The 20,408-nt window shown below is 42.7% G+C and overlaps 1 protein-coding gene across 4 annotated transcripts in view; it reads left to right on the forward strand.

Moving 5' to 3' along the window:
• Nucleotides 1–10,201: 10,201 nt before the first annotated feature.
• The window catches only part of ddc (dopa decarboxylase), an 87,527-nt gene continuing 77,320 nt past the window's right edge, over nucleotides 10,202–20,408 (forward strand). For 2 of the 4 annotated variants that reach the window (XM_080208962.1, XM_080208991.1), the window contains exons 1-3: nucleotides 10,479–10,949; nucleotides 11,268–11,381; nucleotides 14,359–14,478. In XM_080208962.1, the coding sequence (XP_080065088.1) occupies nucleotides 10,749–10,949; nucleotides 11,268–11,381; nucleotides 14,359–14,478 (435 nt within the window). In that variant the 5' untranslated portion in view covers nucleotides 10,479–10,748. The other 2 variants (XM_080208972.1, XM_080208981.1) reach the window with 2 other exon arrangements.

The raw sequence follows: 20,408 nt of genomic DNA on the forward strand, positions 1-20,408 counted from the left end.
GTTTTGGCACCAAATTGTTGTAGGTAAAAGACACCTCTGAGCATGTTAGTGAGTCAAAGTACAGTAGTTTTACTTCAAAAGCTTTTGAGAGAGACCTGGCACCTAACAATGGTTTACCAGGCTTCTCTCTGAACACAAAGAAGTGTGGGTATTTATACATCATGATTCTCAGCACCAGTCATGACGCAAACTCTGGTATCAATTAGGACCCGCAATGCTTCCACTTCCAGTCACGACACAGCCCCTGGCTTCAGCCAGGACCCGCAGTTCGTCTGGCAGCTTCAGTCACGACGCAGACGTCGGCACAATCACGATCCACAGCTTTTCCAGTGGCTTTGGCAACTTCTTTATTGAAGTAACTTGTGGGATCGTGGCTTCCCAGCAGGAGTCTTCCTGTCAAATAGCCATTATCGCATTCTACCATTTGCAGCTGTTTAACTATGTTTAGCTAGTACAAACAGGTAAGGTTTGTAATGTCTGCAAGATAACATTCACATTTAACTATCTGTCTGTGAAATGGAATGTTAAGAATGAAAGACATGAACAAGTAAGGGAAACATGAATAAATAATTTATATTGATGCCAGGAGCAGTATAAGCCTGAGGAGATCAGCCATGGAGAAGGGTTAGGTTTGTGAAATATGCTAGGTACAAAATGCATTAAATTCATTAACCCTTTCCATTCCTCACCTACCATAACCCTTAATTCCTTTACCCTTTCAAAAATCTTTCTATTTTGCCTGAAAAACATTCATGAGATAGCCTTAATTGCTTCACTGAGCGGGAATTCCACAGGCTTACAACCCTTTTGGTGTAGAAGTTCCTCCTCAACTCAGTCTAAATCTGCTCTCCCTTATTTGAGATCATCCCCCCAGTTCTAGTTTCACCTGCCAGTGGAAACAACCTCCCTGCTTCTATCTTATCTACTCCCTTCATAATCATATGCTTCTGTAAGATCTCCCCTCATTCTTCTGAATTCCAATGAGTATAGTCCCAGTCTATTCAGTCTCTCCTCATAAGCCAACCTTCTCAACTCTGGAATCAACCAATGAATCTCCTCTGTGTCCCTTCCAGTGCTAGTATATCTTTTCTCAAGTAAGGAGACCAAACTGTACACAGGGTTCCAGGTGCGGCCTCATCAGCACCTTATACAGCTGCAACATAACCTCACTGTTTTTTAAACTCCATCCCTCCAGCAATGAAGGACAAAATTCCATTTGCCTTCTTAATTATCTGCTGCACCTGCAAACCAACTCCTTGTGATTCATGCACACGGACACCCAGGTCCCTCTGCACAGCAGTATGCTCCAATTTTCTTACTATTTAAATAATAGTCCATTTTGCTGTTATTCCTACCAAAATGGATGACCTCACATTTACCAACCATGTACTCCATCTACCAGACCCTAGCCCATTCAATTAATCTATTTATACCCCTTTGTAGACATTCAGTTTCCTCTGCACATTTTTCTCTACCACTCATTTGAGTATCATCTGCGAATTCTGACACTCCACGCTTGGTCCCCAACTCCAAATCATTTATGTAAATTGTAAATAAGCCTTCCATTTTGGCGACCCATGCAACCTGCTTGCCCTGTTGGCCAGCCTTTCAGCGGCAGGGCCCTCCACTCTGCTCAGGCCCCACAGCTGTGCATTGCAATCTGAGGATGGGGAAGAGATGTGAGTGGCATCATTGTCCCCTCAGTCTAAGGGTCCTTCTCTCCTCATGGAGCAAATCTTAACCCTCTGTCACTGTTCCCCACAGTGGCCAGCTGCCAAGAGTGGCTCTCAACCCCGCCTAGGAACAATGCCAACACACCCTGTGTACACCCGGTGGTTGCCCTTGATCTCACCCCCTTCCAGCTACTACCCTGGATAGGCATTCCCTCAAAGGCCTAACAGTGACATCCCAGGTGCAGCAAACCGTGGGAAGCCATACTAATGCCCCTCCATCCCAAGTGCCAAACTCATGGAACCTTCCCCCAGATAACGAAGGCTCGCACCAGGCCAGCAGCCCCTCTCACCCATAACAAACTTACTGGGTCTCACACCCCATGTCCTCTCGATGCCTCCTCTCCATTGGATTCTCTAGTGGATGGTAGCAACCTGAATGCTTAACTCTGAAATCCCTCTTACTGGGTCACCTTATTATAGGACTGTTGTAAACCGTGCTGGTGTAACGTCACCCTGGCAGGGTTTGACTACTCAGTGAGGTTGGAACTGACAGTGAGACAGCTCACTGATAATACATTAAAACATTAAAATCAGATTTCTTGGGCTGAAATCTTGTTACGTCACCAGCGAGGATTGGGGAAAAAAAATCAAGAAATTAGATTTCGTCGACAAGAATGTCATTTTTATCTCTCCCAATAATTTGAACTTGCATCGCCATTTATGCTCACAGCTAATCCAGGCATAAAACCCTGCCCATTTAGCTTATTAGGTAGCTAGTTAGAACTAGTTCCTCTAGCCAGCAGTGCTGATTCATCTCCATAGCATTTTGGTAAATGTAAATATAGGTGGTCTTGCTAAGCACAGGAAGTAAGCAAATACAAAGGCAGCAGATTACGACAGAGCACACACTTGGGAATTTGATGTGTGAGGGAATTCAGTGCAGTGAGAGAGGAGGTGCTGTTTTGACCATTTCCATTAAAGGAGTGGGTTGAGAGAAAAAGTCTGACAGTGGCAGCAGAACATGAGAGCTGAAGCCCAGGAGTATTAATTAGGTGAGCAAAGAGGTGGAAAGGAAATATTCCTAAAGCTCTAAATAGCCTGGTGAGATGGATGAGAAAAATGGCCTAACATGGCATTAAAGGAAGTGCTTATGAATTCACGTAGCCATTCTGACATTCAGTTTCTTAATTCAGTGGTACTTTACAGTTGGCATTTGTATAATCTTCTGTTTCCTTTCAAGTGGTTAATGTAGATTTCCAGGAAATGTGAGGTTTCTTCCTTACCCCAAGCCCAGTTTGCATACCATACAGTCAGTCAAAGTAAAAAACATTCTCATTTTTTTAACAAGAACATGACTCATGGATACAGGAACAATTATAATTGGAAGATTCTCTGGATACATACAATTGTGGTCAGCTTAAAGAAAATCCTAAATGTGAGAAGCAAATTTTAATCTTTGGGATGGTGGACTCTCCCACCGCTTTGACAGATGAGAACACAGAAATGAGACTAGTTTTTCTTTTGCCTAGGTTAGCATTGTCTCTGTTGTTGACGACTTCTACAAACTAGCTACAGGAGACACAGGTACAGGTTACAATCATTTATTCACGGTCTAGCATGGAAACCACTACCCCAGAGAAACATGCGAAGCAGCACTCTTCTCCAATACAGCACTCCGCTCTAATACAGGTTTCACAGGGAGGACTCTCAGCTCTCTTAGCTGTAAGTAACAGGTATACACTGTGTATATACAGTTAGTCAATACACAGAACATTGTTTTAAATTCCAATCTTGTGTACATAGCTTTTTGTTAAACCTTCACTCAAAGCAGGACATATAATCTCCTCCTAGTTCAATATCTATCAACAACCTTGATGGCTAGTTCTGCTGGTATCAGGCCCCTTTGGGTGAATAAAGTTGATGCAGGGTATAACTAGCATGCACTCTTTACTCTAATGCAGGATATTAGCTCTAACCGCACCCCTACCATTTTACTAAATCTAGCAATTTCCTCTAACATGTCAGAAGTGAAGCAAAGCAAAACCCTGATTTACAGATCTGATTCTAATATTACATATGAAGTCACTGTTGGAAATTTTGTAGTGTGTTTGCTTGTCCTGCAGGGACCTGACTCTGTTCTCCACAAATGTTGAGATTTCTTGATGGACACATCTCGTATGGATCTTAGGATTGCTTACTCACAACGCCAGGGACCTGGGTTCAATTCCCAACTTGGGTCACTGCCTGTGCACATTCTCCTCATGTCTGCAAGCATTTCCTCCAGGTGCTCCAGTTCCCCCCCACCCTCCCCCAGTAGTCCAAATGACCTGCTGGTTAGGTGCACTGGCCATGCTAAATTCTCCCTTAGTGTACTTGAACAGACCCTGGAGTGAGGCAACCAGGGGATTTTCACAGTAACTTCATTGCAGTGTTAATGTAAGCCTACTTGTGACACTAATAAATAAACTTCAAACTTTTTCAGGATTGATTTTTCTTTCCCCATGTAGTGACATCCAACTTACAGGCTCTGATTCAGTGTTTTGATGTCAAGACAAGAGCTTGTTCAATGAAAGCAGAATCGAATTCTTTGGTCACATGTCCAATGGTGCATATTACCTGATCCATGGAAAAGTGAAGGCATTGAAAACACTGTGGATCTTACAAATGCAAAGGAAGTTTGGAGTCTGATAGGACTCATCATGTACAGTAACCACTTCATTCCTGACCTCACTATACTATCTTTGACAAAAAAGAACATCAAAGTGAGAGTGGGCTACATCACACAAACAGACTTTATACCCGATCAAACATCACATGTCAGCGAGTTGCAAAAAATGCCTATTTTGTTTCTGAGAAAACAACCCAGCTAGTCATAGCTGCAGGCCAAGTAGGCTTAGATGCAGATCTAATGCAAAAAAAAACACAGTAACTGTTATGATGGTAAGCTGATTGCTAAAACCTGTAGAGCAATGTCATTCACAAACGGAAGGAAGCGCTCTCAATCACATGGGATATCGTTCATGTTCATTTCTATTTGTATGGAAGCAATGTGAAATCATAACTGATCTTGGGCCATTAGTTGACTTGTTCAACAATCTACACAGCAAATCACCGACTCGAAAAGAGTGTTGGATTCTTCAGATGGAAATCATAGTTTTGTAGCTTAAGTATCAGCCTGGCAAGCTCAACTCAGTGGACCATCTTTTGCAACATCTTTTGCCAACAATCAGGAGGAAAAGGTTGCCAAAGTAAACCTAAATACAGTGCCAAAGTAGCTAAAATGAACTGACTTGAAAGTAGCAACAAGATAAACTGTCGCAGATATGTACAACAATGAAATGACAAAATTGGAAAGACCAGAAAGTGTGTCTGTAAACAAAATTGTTTACACACACTATGAGGTCTTTTTTATTCCAATTCAATTAAATCAAGTCCAATTCAGAGTCTCAACAAGTTGAGACATTCCCGATCCACGCTGACAAGACAGGGCTCTCACCTCCTGTCTTGGACTTGATCTACATGATCCAAGCTGATTGGTGTAGGCAAAGCTTCTCCTCCAAGGCTTGATCTCATCTGCATCTTAGCCAAAAGGCCGAGATGCCACTTTTTAAAAATTGCTTCAAATGAAGCTGAAAGGTAACCTAACAACTTCATCCAAGCACAGCATGTCGATACGACACTTGATCTTCACTATGTTCAAAATTAGCTCACTGTTACATCCACTATAGCTCTTTAGGCTAAAAGTGTTACGTTCGTTTTTCGCGAGACTCTTCTGTTCTTGATACAAAGGCAAACACCAACTGATGTCAGAAGCAAAGTTCTTTATTTGTCCTACATATGTAGGATGGCTAACCTTTACTACTTAACCTCCACTCAGTGCTGGAAGTCAGTTAGTAAAAAGCACCCAAAACAACAAAGCTGAGCCCTTTTATACAGTTTACAATCTCATCAGGTAGATGTGATTTCAAACAAGACTTAAGCACACATCACCCGATTCAATCAAAAACGAGTAGTTACAGGAATCGCTGCATAAGAAAGAACATCCTATTAAAATAAGCATTTACTACTTACAACCCCCACCCAGCAGAACATAAGTATAATGTCTTTAGGATACGCCATTTGTTAGAGTAAAAGAGAACATTATCCTGTACTCAGCTAGACTTGCACCTCAGCTGGGCTCAGCAAGCTGGAGCCTGTGATTAACCTGTTTTGTCAGTTTACTCCCATAAGCTGTTTCTTCGCCGTTCTTGCCAGCCCAATAGTTTACCTTGCCCTCTACAGTGGACATTAACTCTTTAATATCTCAAAGTGATCAAGGGATATCGGGGAAAGTGGGATCAGGATACTGAATTTGATGATCAACCATGATCTTTATGGATGGTGGCGCAGGCTCAGAGGGTCAAATGGCTTTCTCCTGCTTCAAGTTTCTATATTTTTACCTCATGTTCAACAACAACTACATTGTCATTTTGTGGTGTTTTACAACCCTAGCCCCTTATATAGAGGCAACAGGGTCAAATGTATCCTTCAATTATTTTCCCTCAACTTCAACCAAAGGGAGCTAGACTTAATGACATGTCATTGGGTCCAGTGAATCCAACTTGTCCTCAGACACAGGAAGAAAATCACACAAGAGGTTTACTCTTCTCTTAATTGTCAACATTTCAATGGTATTTAAACTAACTTGTGATCCTCCTGAATATAATAGTAGCCCAGGTTAAACTCCTCAGTATATATTCCCCCCACCATCAAGGGAATGGGGTTTGGGCTCACTGAGTGTATACAAAACTGGGTGTGACAATTTAAGTTTTTATGTATACACATAAATTTGTCATAATAAGAAACCATGGGGGTTATACAAAGAGCATAATTTGAAAAGTTAAATAAATCCTGAAAAAATAATTAGTTTTTTTTCCATATGAAAATCCAAAAATGTCTTCACTTAGTCTTAGAATTCTTATATTTGTTTCTTCCACTTATTAAAGAATTCTAAGAGTAAAGAAGGAAATCCTCAATTGTTAAAATGATATCACTTTAATCCACGAGTGAGTTTCACTGGGTACCCAACAAGTCTGAATTCAATCAACGAGAATTTAATGAGTTCTTTTTGATTTGATTTATTATTGTCACATGTATTAGTATACAGTGAAAAGTATTGTTCCTTGTTCATGATATGGACAAACCATACCATACATAGAAAAGGAAAAGAGAGAGTGGAGAGTGTAGTGCATGTTATTCTCCTAATGAATCTGAAGATTCAAGCTTGGATTGCAATATTTATAATGAATTTTGGGGTTGCATTGTTAATAGTTTTGTAAAAGACATTCATTTGATCAATAACATATTTAGTGAAAGGGCTAGCTATTAAAATGAAGTGCCCATTCAATTTCTCAGAAATGTTATTGTGTATTTATTCCTGAAAATTGGACTTTACTGTAATTGAGTGAGGAGCCATTCTGTAATTGTGAAGAATATGATCCAGCTTTTCTTCTGTGACTTGCTATCTGCTGTATGGTTCACTTTTTTCCAGGTCTGCGTAAATCTCTCAACTTCTCTATTAGCTCTTTAAATATCCATGCCTGTTAGTCTGTTTTTATAGTACTGGCTTGCTTTCACTTCTATTCTAGTGCTTCCCTTCATATTAATCTTTTTGCATTCCCTGATATGCCACTTGTCTTTGTGCAAATATCTGCTTTTTCATTCAGTTTAATATTGTCTTTACTTTTTTTAATTAACCACAGGTGAAGGGTCCTCCCCTTAAAGATTTTCCTTCTCATTGGAATGTGTCTATTCTGTAATAATCCCTCTAAATATCTACCACTGACCATTGGTTGATCTTTCCCTTAAATAACTCATCTTAGTTAACTCTGCTTTCATGCCATCATGATTGCACTTATTTAAGTTTAACATGCTAATCTTGGATGCAATCTTCTCTTCCTCAAACTGAATGTAAAATTCAATCATATCATGGTCACTACTACCTAGAGGTGCCTTCATCATGGGGCTACCAATGAATCCTATATCATTGCACAATACCATTTCTAGTGTAGCCTGTTCTCAGTTTGGCTCCAAAATGTGCTGTTCTAAGAAATTACCCCCAAATCATTCTATGGACTCCTCATCTAGACTACATTTGCCCACATAATTTTTCCAACCTACATTTAGATTAAAATGTTCATCATTATTGCAGTACCTTTCTGACAAGCTCCAATAATCCCTTATGTTATGCTCTGTCCTATCGTGTAATTACAATTAGAAGGCTAGTACTTATTGCCTTTCTCATTTCTTAGCTCAATCTAAACTGCTTCTACATCTTGGTTCCCTGAATTTAGGTCTTTAATGTGCTAATGGCATTGTTAATTAACAGAGCCACCCTCCACCTAGTCTTAATTTCCCATCATTCCTAAATGTCATATACCCTTCAATATTAACTTCCCAACCTATGTCGTCCTGCAGCCATGTCTCTGTAATAGCTTTCAGATCATATCAGTTCATCTGTTTTGTTTTGTAAGCTATGCACATACAGATATATTATCTTAGGTATTGTGTTATTATTTTTGAAGCATCTAATCTTTTCTGCTGATTTATTCTTAGATTTGTGCTCTCTGTCCCTTCTGTCACAGTCCATTTATCATTTCCTATATTATATATTTCCTATATATCTCTCTTGCCTTGTCTCTACTTACTAATATACCATATCTTCCGAAATTTGATCTTTTGCCCTGCTATTTAGTTTCAAACTCTACTTCACTAGTTATGCAGCTTGCTAGGATACCAATCCCAGCATAGTTCAGCTGTAGACAGTCTCAATGGTAAAGCTTTCCTGGAATTGTGCCAGAACTCCATGAAGCAGAACCCACTTCTGCCACACCAGTCTCTGAACCACGCGCTCATTTTCTTGATCTTATTTGTCTTATGTTATTTTCCACTTAGCTCATGTCATAATCTAGAAATTATTATCTTTGAGATTCTGCTTCTTAATTTGGTGCCCAGCTCCTCATGTTGACTATGCAGAACGTCCTTCCTGAACTGCCTATGTTGTTGGTACCTACATGAACCACAACCACTGGATCCTCCCACTGCAAGTTCCCCTCCAGCCCAGAATACATATCCCCAACCCTGACACTGGGCAGGTAACACAGCCATCGGAACTCTCACTCCTGAATACATAGAACAGTGTCAATCCCTCTCATTATACTGTATCCTATTACTATTACATTCTTATGTCCTCCCCCAACTTGAATGGCATCCTGTATCACATCTCGTCCACCCTGCAGCCTCCATTTGTATCCAAACAAGCTTAAAGAACTTCAAATCTGTTGGGCAATTGCAGAGGCTGACATTCCTGCCTGCCAGAACCCCTTACCTGTCTCAGCTATTGTCACACCCTCCCATCCCCTACTACATTCCAGACTGGATGATTCTATCTTAAGGGGTGTGGCTACCTCCTGAAACAAAGCATCCAAATAACTCTCTCCCTCCTTGATGTGTCTTATTGCCTGCAGCTCAGCCTCCAGCTCAATGACTCTGAGCAAAAGCTCCTCAAGCTGCAGACACTTCATATGTGCTTGTCCTTATTAACAATGGATCCATGAACTCCCACATTCTACAGCCTTGACACATCACCTGTCCTGCCAAATTTATGAGCCACAATTAATTACCTAAGCATTTTATTCAATAATTTTTATTAGAGGTTTATTAATCTTATCACAAACTCCAGTATTGTTTTAAACCTTCAGAAAATAGGCTTAACCCTGATAGTCACCAGACACTCAGCAACAGCTCACTCCTTCCCCAAATGCTGAGCAGAAGCCAATTTCTACAGTGTGAAAAGTTAAAGACAAAGGGCTATCTCCTTCCTATCCTCACTGAGCTTCTCACCAAACTTACACACTCCTTTTTAAATTGCACTCAATCATAAACGGCTGGCCCATTGTACTAAGATTATGTCCCCATATTTTAGATTCCGACACCAGCGGGAATAATCTGTCAGCTCTTTTGGAATTTTATGTTTCAATGAGACGGCCTCTCATTCTTCTAAACCGCTAAAATTCTGAACTTTTAAGGTCCACAATTGGCCACAAAAAGTCCTTCAAACGGTCTTCCCTCCTCAAGATTATGCAGTGTGGAGATGGGGAAGTGGTGGAAAGCCCTACTCACCTTCCAGTCTGAATACCATCCCCTTCCCACCCCGTTCCACCAGACTTGGGTCATGACATTCTGCCCATGATTTTATAAAGAGCTAATCTTGGGATGAAGCTTGGATAGCTCTTTGTTTCAGTGAACACAATGAGCAGAAGGTTCAAAGTTCTCTGATTCAGGCGATGTTGGATGCTACGGGATGTTAAATCCTGTTTGTGAATCTAGAGTGGAAGAGGAGCTTGATCCCGAATTTTTGTAATAGTTTATTTTTAATGAGAGTTTTATATTTAGTGAAAGAGACCAAAGCCCATATCGTCATTGAGACTCTTTCTTCTCCTCTATGATTGGTGACCGTGGTTACGTGGTGGGGCTATTTTAGTCTTGCTTGCCCCTTGAGTGGCTGAGACTGCGAAATGTGTCTCTCTCAGTGTATAAAATAACAGTTTGCCTGAAACTTCAAAGAACAAAGTACATGTCAGCGGCACTGGGGTCAGAGCTGAGTACAGTGCATTCTACGTGAAAAGATACTTCTCCCGCCGAGCCAGTGACTTTGAACTGTTTTAGTCTCAGGTGCAGTAATCCAGCCAGCAACAGCACAGCGTGAAGCTGCGTTTAATACACTGGGATTACTCTTCAAGAGAAAGGATTTAATACGAGGTTAGCCATGTTAAATGTAACAAGGCAATGTTAGCAGGGTACACTCGCTAAAGTAGACTTGTTTGTGTGTTTGCAAATTGGGTTGGTGAAGCACAAGGTATATAATGCAAACAGTTCTCAGTAATCGAATTTGATCTAGAGACAGGAGGGAGGGACCCCCGTTCATTTCACTGTCAGAGCAGTGTTTCTGAGCAACAGGTTTACTCGGCGCGTTAGGCTGTGCAACAATTTTCCAATCGATTTTATCTCAAACCTTTAGTTGGAATCTGAGGAGCCATGGATTTCGAGGAGTTCCGCACAAGAGGCAAAGAGATGGTGGATTATATCACGGAGTACTACAAATCCATCGAGCAGCGTCCCGTTTTTCCGGCAGTGCAACCCGGCTACCTGCGACCCCTCATTCCGGACAGCGCTCCCCAGGAGCCTGACAGCTTCCAGGATCTGATGAGGGACGTTGAGAGAGTCGTCATGCCGGGGGTGAGCGCTCATTCATTCCCTCAACTTAAACCTTCGCATAAACCTCCTCCCAGCAATTAAAAAAAATACTGTCATTGCTACTTCCAAAACTACCAGCCGCCGTGTTACTTGAGCGACAAGAACTGACCAACATGGAAAGAAATCACAAATGTACAGGAGTGAAACCAAACGGCCGGTTGCTGTAACAGGCAGCTAGTATATTTGTAATTACGGGTGGTTCACTGGGTCAGTCAGGGACACGTTAGCGATTAGTAAAGAGTTTTCTGATAGCTGATTTTGTACATTGTTTTTAATGCGGCTATGTGCTTTCCTTCTCAGATAACCCACTGGCAAAGTCCTAATTTCTTTGCATATTTCCCCGCCAATGTCTCCTTTCCATCTCTTCTGGGCGATATGTTGTCTGGTGCTATCGGTTGCATTGGGTTTTCCTGGGTAAGTGTCCTCGTCCTGTTTTACACGCAGCGGATTGTGGAGGGGACAAGCGAACGCGTGTACTCAGAGCTGTCAGTCTGTGCAGAGCATTGACACCGATTGGAATACGTCCAATTCTCCTTTCATTCCGAATTAAACCACTGATTTCGCAGTTTATCTCGGCTGTTCTTTTTTTAAAAAAAACTTGGAAATAAACTTGGAAAAAAAGATTGCTATCGACTGCCCGCTTTCGTGTAATCGCCAGGAAATTGTTTTTCCTCCCATGCATAAATTGTTTCAGATTGAGGAAGTTGTGAATCAATAACAGATCGATTTGACAGTATTACGAAATTTGCAGCACACCACTCCTTCCATTGATTATTTTGAATCAGACGCTGAGCTTTGCAGATATATCAAAATATAGAGATTTTGGACAATTTTAATCATGTATTTTGTATACTATCATATTCTAAAATTATTTATGTGAGAGGGGGCAAGTGGGATGAAACTTGATCTTTCATGTCATCAAAAGCCAAAGCTGTCAAAAGCAGTGTGTCACAAACACTCCACAGGTTTCTGTTGCAGTGCAGTTGTTCCAGACACAATGGGCACAATTTTACTGGATTTTTTTTCTAAGTGTCAGGCCAGCGTGAGACTAGGAGAGTTCCAGATCCATTTTGTGAGATGAGTTTTCACATGCAGTTTTATGCACTCTGCAAAATTTTGGACCCTCTGTTTCTGGCCAGAGAGGCTGTAAGAAGTCTCACAACACCAGGTCTAAGTCCAACCAGTTTATTTGATAGTAATCCCATAAGCTTTCGGAAATGGTGTTCCTTCGTCAGGTGTGTGGAAGGTTCTGATCAAAGAAAGGCATATAAAGACACACACTCTCTTTCCTTATATGTTCTTTATATGACTTTCTCTGATCAGAACCTTCCACACACCTGACGAAGAAACACCGTTTCCGAAAGCTTGTGGGATTTCTATCAAATAAACTGGTTGGACTTAAACCTGGTGTTGTGAGACTTCTTATTGTGTTTACCCCAGTCCAATGCCGGCATCTCTACATCAGAGAGGCTGTGGGCAGGGCTTAATGCACCAGATAGCCTGTAGAGGGAGGTAGTGTGCATGTGCGGACCTCTAATGCGGCACATGCGCATTAACAATAGCAATGATCGGACAGACAGAGAGAGCTATCAGACCCCTGCTACTGCAGGCAGCCTCAACCAACTCCTCCCCTTGCAATTGCAGGGGCAAGTGGCCCAAGAAGCAGCCCCTGCCAACCATTCTCCCTCCCCCGCTGCCCAAGCCGATCACGGCCCCCTTCCTCCCTCCACCAATTGCATGTAGAATGGTAGCGGTCCCCACTCTCCCTCCCCCACCGATCATAGAATCCCCTTCCCTTCCCCACCAATCACTTGCAGAGTGGCAGCAGGGCCCTGGCACTGTCCCGTAGGTATTGCCCAGATGCCCAGTGGGCATTGCCAAGGTGACAGGATGGCACTGCTGTAGGGGAAGAAGGGGCGCCTCAACCTTGCCCTCGGCCTCCCCAGGGTCTTCAATAACCTCTGGCTTCATGGATGAAGTCAACAGGATTATTCTCCGTCCATTGGGAGCAGATGATTTCCTCACTGGGAAGAATCACTCCTGGAGGGGCCATAAAGGCAAGTGAGCCCAGACGATTGAGTGTCAGGTTCACTAAATACATGTTAATAAAGATTTAAATACATTAACCAGCCCCTCACCCATTTCCAGCGAGAGGTTGACCGCACCGGAAATCCAGCTGCTATAAAATCCTGCTGGTTGCAAAAACTGGTGCCATTCACGCTCCCCACCTTATACTTGATTTTTACGGCATTTTTCCACCACAAAGTGGCAGTAAAATCCTGTCCAATGACCTTAGCATGTAAAGAACACAAGTTGCTAATCCATGGAGTTGACACACAGGAAGGACAGGTCAATTGCAGCCTTTCACTGCAATGTCCTCACAGAGCAGGAGGAAATTGGACCTGGAGCTGGTATAATTTAGCTTCCATTTAAAGTCGCACCATGTCATGGATAGAGAATTAGCTAATGGGCAGGAAACAGCAAGTGGGGATAAGAGGTTTTTTTCAGGTTGGCAACCTGCAAAGAGTAGTGTGCCACAGGGACCAGTGCTGGGGCTGCAACAGTTACAATACATATTTATGATTTGGAGGATGGACGTGAATCTACTGGGAGCCAAAATTGCAGATGATACATGAGCCTCCCCCACGGTGCCGCTCACCGCCTTCTTACAAGAGAGGGATGCCTCCCAGACACTATGCTGGGGATTTAGAGGTGTAGTTGGCAACAAGTGGCAGCAGCCAGCTAGAAATTTGCTGCTTTATTGACAAGATGTACTTGGAGTCTACCTTTCTATCCAAAATCCTTCCTCACCATTTTGTGAAGATGTTTCATTTTGTCACTTCTGTTTCTTCAGCAACTCAAATAGTTAGCGTCACTAAAACAATTTAGGGGTGGCTTCCCTTGGGGTTCTTCCTGTGCCAACATCACAATTTCAGTACGTGCTCATTGGAAACCCCAATTGTGTGACAAAGCTGAAAAAGCTCCTGGTAAATTCACCCTCTATGTTAAATACGTAAGAGCATTATGCTGCTCTTTTTAGAATTGGGAATGGACGGACAAATACTGGCCTTGCCAGTGATATTCACGTCCCGTAAAGCAACAAAAAAATGCTTTGCCAAAAACCACCAACCTCATCCACAGATGGGACTCTACAATCCCACTGCAGTGAATGGAGTTTTGGCTGAGCACCAATCTCCCCATTCCCAATGGTAGTGGTGGTGAAGTAAACAAGATTGGAGAATCCCACTCATAACTTTGATTCCTAACTTAATGTGGTTCATTAAAAGCCCATTCTATTTTGAACAGTATTAGTTAGAACAATGTAACTACATCTGATTTGACTTGTGTTTAAGCTGATGAGGTGTAAGTGATTTCCTGCTTTTCCCTTCAGGCTTCAAGCCCTGCATGTACAGAGTTGGAGACTGTGATGCTTGACTGGCTGGGCAAGATGCTGAATCTGCCTGAAGAGTTTCTAGCTGAGACTGGCAGAGGAGGGGGTGGAGTGATACAGGTAAAATACAATGGCTGAGTGATAGATTACAAAGATTGCAAAGGTTTACAATTGCACAGAAATTGTTGGAAAAATAATGGTGAATTCACAACATCTGTCATTATTAATGGGTACAAAATCTAGCAATCTATGACATAGAAACAATCATGCCATGAGTGGTGAAAATGCCATAAATTGCTGGATAATCCTTGTTATCTCATTGTTAGATAGCAACTACAATGTACTCAATGTCAAACTCTCAAAAGTCACAAATATAAATCACACCATAATAGCAACTTGATCTGAATTCCAATTTGAAGGGCCAGATAAGGAAATATCAAACCTGTGAAGTTTCACTTCTTTGACAGTAAATTGTTCCTGGAGTTTTTTAAAATTTAAATATTACATTTTAAAATGTGGTTCTGACTTTTCCAGTTTATTTATTTCTCTCTTTTCACTCAGTCTTCCTTTCCCTCCCTTTATTTACCTCTATCTCATTCACTCTACTTCCTTTCCTGTAGCTCAGTCTTTTTCCCGTTTCATCGTTTAAGGAAATAGACTGTTGAACACAATGTTGACAAGGCTTAGGAAGCAGAAAGTGAAGGCTTATTGCTGGTTTCCAAATCCTCTTCTACAGCCAGGAAATCTCCATGATCTTTTGTCTTTTCAAGGAGTGATTTCCCTTTGCCTTACTCAAATACTGCCCTGCATTTCTAGAAAGCCTCAAAGTTGGAAGTCCTGTCCCAGTGCATCCCCCTGCCCAACCCCAGGACAGTAGCTTTTTACTATGAACAATAAACTGCTTAATAGTGATTTATTACTTTCATTAAGAAAACATGAATTCTCATCAAAAAACAAGGAGATGATTATAACAGTTTGAATGATTGCAGTTTATAATTGTTGATCACATAATGTCGCTAGGGAGTAAATTAGTCTTGGATGCAAAACAGACAAAACACACACTTTTCTATAAGAACATAAGAAATAGGAGCAGGAGTAGGCCATCTAGCCCTTCGAGCCTGCCCCACCATTCAATAAAATCATGGCTGATCTGTCGTGGCTCAGTTCCACTTTCCCGCCTTCTCCCTATAACTCTTAATCTCCTTGCCTATCAAAAACCTATCTACCCGCGTCTTAAATATATTTAGCGAGGCAGCCTCCACCACTTCAACGGGCAGAGAATTCCAGAGATTCACCACCCTTTGAGTGAAGAAGTTCCTCCTCAACTCCGTTCTAAACTGCACCCCCCTTATCTTGAGGCTGTGCCCTCTAGTCTTACTGTCCTTTCTGAGCGGGAAGAGCCCCTCCACCTCTATCCTATCCATCCCATTCATCATCTTATACGTCTCAATGAGATCTCCCCTCATTCTTCTAAACTCTAATGAGTACAAGCCCAGTTTATTCAGCCTCTCCTCATAGTTCAACCCCCTCAACTCCGGTATCAGCCTAGTAAACCTGCTCTGCACTCCCTCCAAGGCCAAAATATCCTTGCGTAAGTGCAGTGACCAAAACTGCATACAGTACTCCAGCTGCAGCCTCACCAGTGCCCTCTACAGTTGCAGCAAGACCTCCCTACTTTTATATTCAATCCCCCTCGCTGTGAAGGCCAGCATCCCATTCACCTTCCTGACCACCTGCTGCACCTGCAGGCTGGGTTTTTGCGACTCATGCACAAGGACCCCGAGGTCCCTCTGCACCGTCGCCTGCTGCAGTTTTTCTCCACGTAAGTAATAGTCCTTCCTACCATTATTCCTACCAAAGTGGACCACCTCGCACTTAAGAACATAAGAAATAAGAAATAGGAGCAGGAGTAGGCCATCTAGCCCTTCGAGCCTGCCCCGCCATTCAATAAGATCATGGCTGATCTGTTGTGGCTCAGTTCCACTTTCCCGCCCTCTCCCCATAACCCTTAATCCCCTCTCTTATCAAGAACCCATCAACCCGCTTCTTAAAAATATTTAGCGAGGCAGCCTCCACCACTTCAACGGGCAGAGAATTCCAGAGATTCACCACCCTTTGAGTGAAGAAGTTCCTCCTCAACTCCGTTCTAAACCGCCTCCCCTTTATCTTGAGGCTGTGCCCCCTAGTCCTACTGTCTTTTTTGAGCGGGAAGAGTCTCTCCACCTCTATCCTATCCATCCCATTCATCATCTTATACGTCTCAATGAGATCTCCCCTCATTCTTCTAAACTCTAACGAGTACAAGCCTAGTTTATTCAGCCTCTCCTCATAGCTCAATCCCCTCAACTCCGGTATCAGCCTCGTAAACCTCCTCTGCACTCCCTCCAGGGCCAAAATATCCTTGCGCAGGTGCGGCGCCCAAAACTGCACACAGTACTCCAGCTGCGGCCTCACCAATGCCCTATACAGCTGCAGCAAGACCTCCCTACTTTTATATTCAATCCCCCTCGCTATGAAGGCCAGCATCCCATTCGCCTTCCTGACCACCTGCTGCACCTGCAAGCTGGGTTTTTGCGACTCATGCACAAGGACCCCGAGGTCCCTCTGCACCATCGCCTGCTGCAGTTTTTCGCCACTTGCCAACATTAAATTCCATTTGCCAGTTCCTGGCCCATTCGCCCAGCCTATCTAGATCCTTCTGCAGACTCTCCACACCCTCCGCACAATTTGCCATTCCACCAATCTTGGTATCATCAGCAAATTTCGACACCATACACTCGGTTCCCTCCTCCAGATCATCTATATAAATGGTAAATAGCTGAGGCCCCAGCACCGATCCCTGGGGCACTCCACTAGTCACCAACCGCCAATCCGAATAGCACCCATTAACCCCCACTCTCTGCCTCCTATTTGACAGCCAATCCCCTATCCACGCTAACACCCTACCCCCAACTCCATGCCCCCTAACCTTCTGTAACAACCTCTTGTGCAGCACCTTATCAAACGCCTTCTGAAAATCAAGAAACACCACATCTACCGGCTCTCCTCTATCCACCGCCCTAGACACATCCTCATAGAACTCCAATAAATTCTGTTGAAGTTACTCATGCTTCTTCTTCACCACTGGCACTCTATGGCTGTCAAGATGTGGAGATGCTGGCGTTGGACTGGGGTGAACACAGTAAGAAGTCTCACAACACCAGGCTAAAGACCAACAGGTTTATCCAACCGCCACTAGCCTTCAGAACTAGCTGTTTCTTCGTCAGAACTCCCACCCACCTGAAACATGAAACCTCTAACACCTCAAAGAACAAAAGCCACAAGGGAATACCACCACCTGATAGATTCTCTCCAAGTCACACACTGACATGAAAATATTTGCTGCATCCTACCCAACAACACTGCAGGATAGCTTCACCACATGCCGGCAATAGTACAAGAAAGTACTTAATGGCAGTGAGGGATGGACAATAAATGCTGGCCTTGCCAGCAACTTTCACTTCCTATGGCTGGGCACATTTAAAAAAAGAGGATGAACCTGTATTACAGTGAAATCAAATGCAATGATGCTGCAGCCAGGCCCCTGCTGCTGTAACAGAAAGGATGGAAGCCACAAATAAAGGGTAGAAGAACAGAGTATCAAATGTTTGTACGTTAATTCTGGGGTCTCATCTTGGCACAGGAGGTTCTCTCCCATCAATCTACAAAGGGATTTTGCCACTGGTATCCTTGGGTTTCCCATTACCCTTTCCTAGCAGTTGGAATTGACTGTATCAGTGTCAGCAAGGAGAGAAATCCACGTACCTTGTCGGGCTTCCCTGTCGTCATTTTCATGCAGTAGTTGCTGAAGGGGGTGCTGGCCTTCTCTACTGGGATGATGGAGGAGAAAAGCATGGGTCAGGATAGTGATGTAGCAGTCAGACTCACCCTTATTTTCCTGCTTTCTCTGTCACCAAACTGCTTGTTTTCAGGTCAGATTGAAAAATACAGGCCTCTTTTTGCTTGGCTGAACCGTTATTAACTGGTAATTTCTTTCTGAATCACACATGGTTAAAGCAAACTGAAAACCATGGTGGTAATAATATTGATTTGTATTATGTTTCTTTCAGGCAGGAAAAGCAATAACTATTCAAGAGCAGTGATCTTTATTTTGATAAAAATAGCACAAATATCACAGCCTGTGGGCCATCAGCCCCATTATTTGATGTTTATCTTTTGCAAATGTCATTCTCTTTGTTAGGAACGTATGATTGCTTTGCATTTTCAGCGCATGCAAAGTTGTTAAATGTTTGTGGAAGTTGAAACCTTTCCAACTTAATTGGAATCTGTGAACCTGCTACTGACATTGATTTCCTGCATCTTCGATAATAGCAGACAGGCAGCGCGTAAATCCATTTTTGTCCTGAGATGTAATTTTGATGCTGGCAAAGCATGGGCTTGAATGTTATTTGGTCATCTGTTGTGCCTGTCACCTGGAGGTGACCTGATTGCAAATATATTTCAGCTGCCACTTGAAAGAGGCTGATGATGAAAGGAAATTATAGCTATCGATTTTTGACAAGTGGAAGAGTATGCGTCAGCTTTGACCAGATTTTCTTTTTCCTCTTATGCATGGCTCACCATAGCAACAATTGTCTGTATTGTGTCAGCCGTGAAGTAAAATGTATCTTAGCAACTTGTTATGAGATTTCCTCTCTACCAGCACTGAAACAAAAAAGCTGCAAAGTGAAGTGCTGTGTGATATATACAAGGATTAAAGATCAACTTGTTAGGGATCCAGCAGAAAATTGGGTAGAAATTGCAAGGATCCGCTGCCAATAAAGACCTTGCTATAAACAAGTGTCGATCAGAGATAATGTTTATCCTGTGTGTTATAATGATATAAATCCCCCCCACACCCAGTGACACATTTTCTGGAGGCAGATGGCTGGCATTGGTTGGTGGTAGAATCTTCCAGTCCTACTGCTGCCAATGGGTTTTCCTGTTGTTCCCACCCTTTGCTGCTAGGAAACCCATGGCGGAAATGGCTGGAAAATATCAGTCATGTTGTGTGTTAATTTATTTAATTCTAGGCACAAGTGAACATATTTACATGGGCAGAAAACTTGAGGGTATCTGAGTTGCAGAGCTATGAGCCTGTCTTCTGCTCCAGGCCAAAATAAAACTGAGTCTTGGTCACATGACACACTTTCCTTAACGCTGTATTACGACGGTGGGACACTTGCAGCCAAGCCCTAAAATTTCTACCCTTGTATACGAGCTATTTCTGGGCATCCCATCATATTTCACCTTCACTGAACCTGCAGGTGGGGGGTTAGAAGAATTCCACCCAAGATCTTCAGTGTTCTTAATATTAACTGCTGCGTCTGGTGCACTTGTTCTTATTGGCCACAGAAGTTATGTGTTTGGAAGGTGCTGTTGAAGGAACCTTGGCGAGTCGCTGCAGCGCATCTTATAGATGGTATACACTGCTGCCACTGTGTATCGGCTATGGAGGGGAATGAATATTTAAGGAGGTAGATGAGATGCTAGCCAAACAGGCTTCTTTGTCCTTGGTGGTGTTGAGTGGCTGGAGTGTTGTTTGGTAAGTGGAGAATATTCCATCCCAGCCCTCACTTGTGCCTTCTAGATAATGGACAGATTTTGGGGCATTAGAAGGTGAGTTACACTCCAGAGGATTCCCAGTCTTGGAGTTGCTCCTGAAACCACATGGCTGGGCCGGATAATTTTCTGGTCAATGGTAATCCCCCAAGTGGTGGGGGACTAAGCACTTCAGCGTCAGTGACACTTACCTCTTGGCGTCCTGGTCTGCTGCATGCTTCCATTTCTGAAGAATTGCAAATGGTACTGAACAATATTACATTGTGAATGAACAGCCCCAATTCTGACACTGTTGGTGAAAAGATCATTGAAGTAGCTTTGGAAACGACCCTGGGGAACTCCTGCATGGACATCCAGGGGCAAGTGTAACTAACAGAAGTTTGTTTACTAATTTAAATGTACCATATCAAGAGAAAATGTTCTTTTTTAATTAGTTAATCAGAAATACA

Source organism: Carcharhinus amblyrhynchos, chromosome 2, assembly GCF_965287045.1.
Source record: "Carcharhinus amblyrhynchos chromosome 2, sCarAmb.v2.hapA, whole genome shotgun sequence".
Lineage (NCBI taxonomy): Eukaryota > Metazoa > Chordata > Chondrichthyes > Carcharhiniformes > Carcharhinidae > Carcharhinus > Carcharhinus amblyrhynchos.